This window comes from Emiliania huxleyi (genome assembly GCF_000372725.1).
Source record: "Emiliania huxleyi CCMP1516 unplaced genomic scaffold EMIHUscaffold_6020, whole genome shotgun sequence".
Classification (NCBI taxonomy): domain Eukaryota; phylum Haptophyta; order Isochrysidales; family Noelaerhabdaceae; genus Emiliania; species Emiliania huxleyi.
In genome coordinates this window covers 1-1,501 of record NW_005197488.1, presented here as the reverse complement: position 1 = coordinate 1,501, position 1,501 = coordinate 1, and the positions used below count along the sequence as shown (strand labels likewise).

Genomic DNA, 1,501 nt, shown 5'->3' with positions numbered 1-1,501 from the left:
CGTCTCCTCAAACGTCTTCCGCCCGTCCACAAAGTTGCCCGGGTTGATGCGGATCTTCTCGACGGCGTCCGCGACGGCGAGCGCTACCTTGGGCGCGAAGTGCATGTCGGCGCAGAGCGGGATGTCGTACCCGCGCTCGTCGAGCCCCTTGCGGATCGCCATGCACGCCTTCGCGTCCTTCATCCCCACCACAGTCACCCGCACAAGGTCGAAGCCCTCGTCGGCGCACTTGATCACCTGCTCGATGGTGCCCTCGACGTCCGACGTGAGCGTCGTCGCCATCGTCTGCCGCACGAGCGGGTGCTCCGAGCCAAACTTGATCGGGCCGCACTCAACGGTCCGCGTCTCCCGCCGCTTCACCTCGTACAGGTCCGTGGCGTACAGGTCGAGCGGGCCGTACGCGAGATCGCGCGGCGTCTTTCCCGGCTCGCCGCGCGCCGACGGCGACCACTGCACCGCATCCAGCACGGAGAGCTTGGAGGAGTCGAGCACCTTCTCCTCGATGTCGGCCTCGACGCCGCTGCGGTCAATCTCCTCGTCCAGGAGAAGCTCCTTCTTGCTGGTGAAGCCGGCGTCCGACATCATGCGCACCGCCGGCCGCGAGGCGGCGCCGGCCGAGACCGGAACGGTCGGGCCCGCGAAGAGGGCGACCGAAGCGCCCGCGGCGGTGATAATGAGAAGCATCTGTGGAAAGCCGCTGCGGTGACCCCGCTGTGGTCGGCGGAGGGAGAAGGCCGCGGGCTGGGAGCTCAGCGACCGAGAGCTGTGCTATTGACGAAAAGAAATAACTGGGGGAGCTTGCTGCGCAAAAGCTTTTGTGTGCGCGGGTTCGCGCTGCGCTAGGCTCAGAGCGACTTGATTGGCGGCACTGGAGGCGAGGGTGGGGAACGTGAGGGTATGATGCGCATCATTCTAAGGAAGCCGTCGCCTGCGCCTTGTCTGTCGTGTGAATCGTGCGTTTGCAGGCGTTTGCGGGATTTTCCGTGGGTAAAAATTAATATGCTGCGCAACGAGACTAGCGTGATCCAATCAAAGAAACAAGGTGCGGGACAGACTAAACTTCCTGCTTCGACGGGGTTTGTGTTGAGGAGTGACCCGTGCCGCCGTGTGCCCCGCAGCGGCCTCGCTGGGCCAGAAAGTCGGTAAAAATTAATTGTTCGAGATCAAAAAAAGAAACAAGGTGCGGGACGCGATTGGAAAAGTCGGTAAAAGAGCGCGCGATCAAGAAGAAGAAGAAACAAAGGGAGCGGTACCCAAAGAAAAAAAAGCGCCGGTTTCGCGGGAGCAGGGCGGCGTCAGCCTTTTTGCGCCCCGAGTCATGCCCCGCCGACGCGCCTCCGCGCCGCGCCCAGTGAGCCCGCCGCCCGTTCCAGAGAACGTGGTGTCGGCGGCGCATGAAGGCTTGGTCCTTCCGATTCGGACGTGGATCAGCGGCGGCGGCAAGGCCGACGCGACCTTTGAGACAAGCGGGGCTAGCAGACGGACGCTCCTGATGCATGCG

General features: G+C 63.3%; 1 protein-coding gene across 1 annotated transcript; it reads right to left on the bottom strand.

The window, feature by feature from the left end:
* Positions 1-753, bottom strand: EMIHUDRAFT_447290 (hypothetical protein; the record flags this gene model as incomplete). Its single annotated transcript, XM_005764118.1, has 1 exon — positions 1-753. A coding segment is annotated over exon 1 (684 nt), but the record flags the coding sequence as incomplete, so codon positions are not given.
* Between the last annotated feature and the right edge of the window lie 748 nt (positions 754-1,501).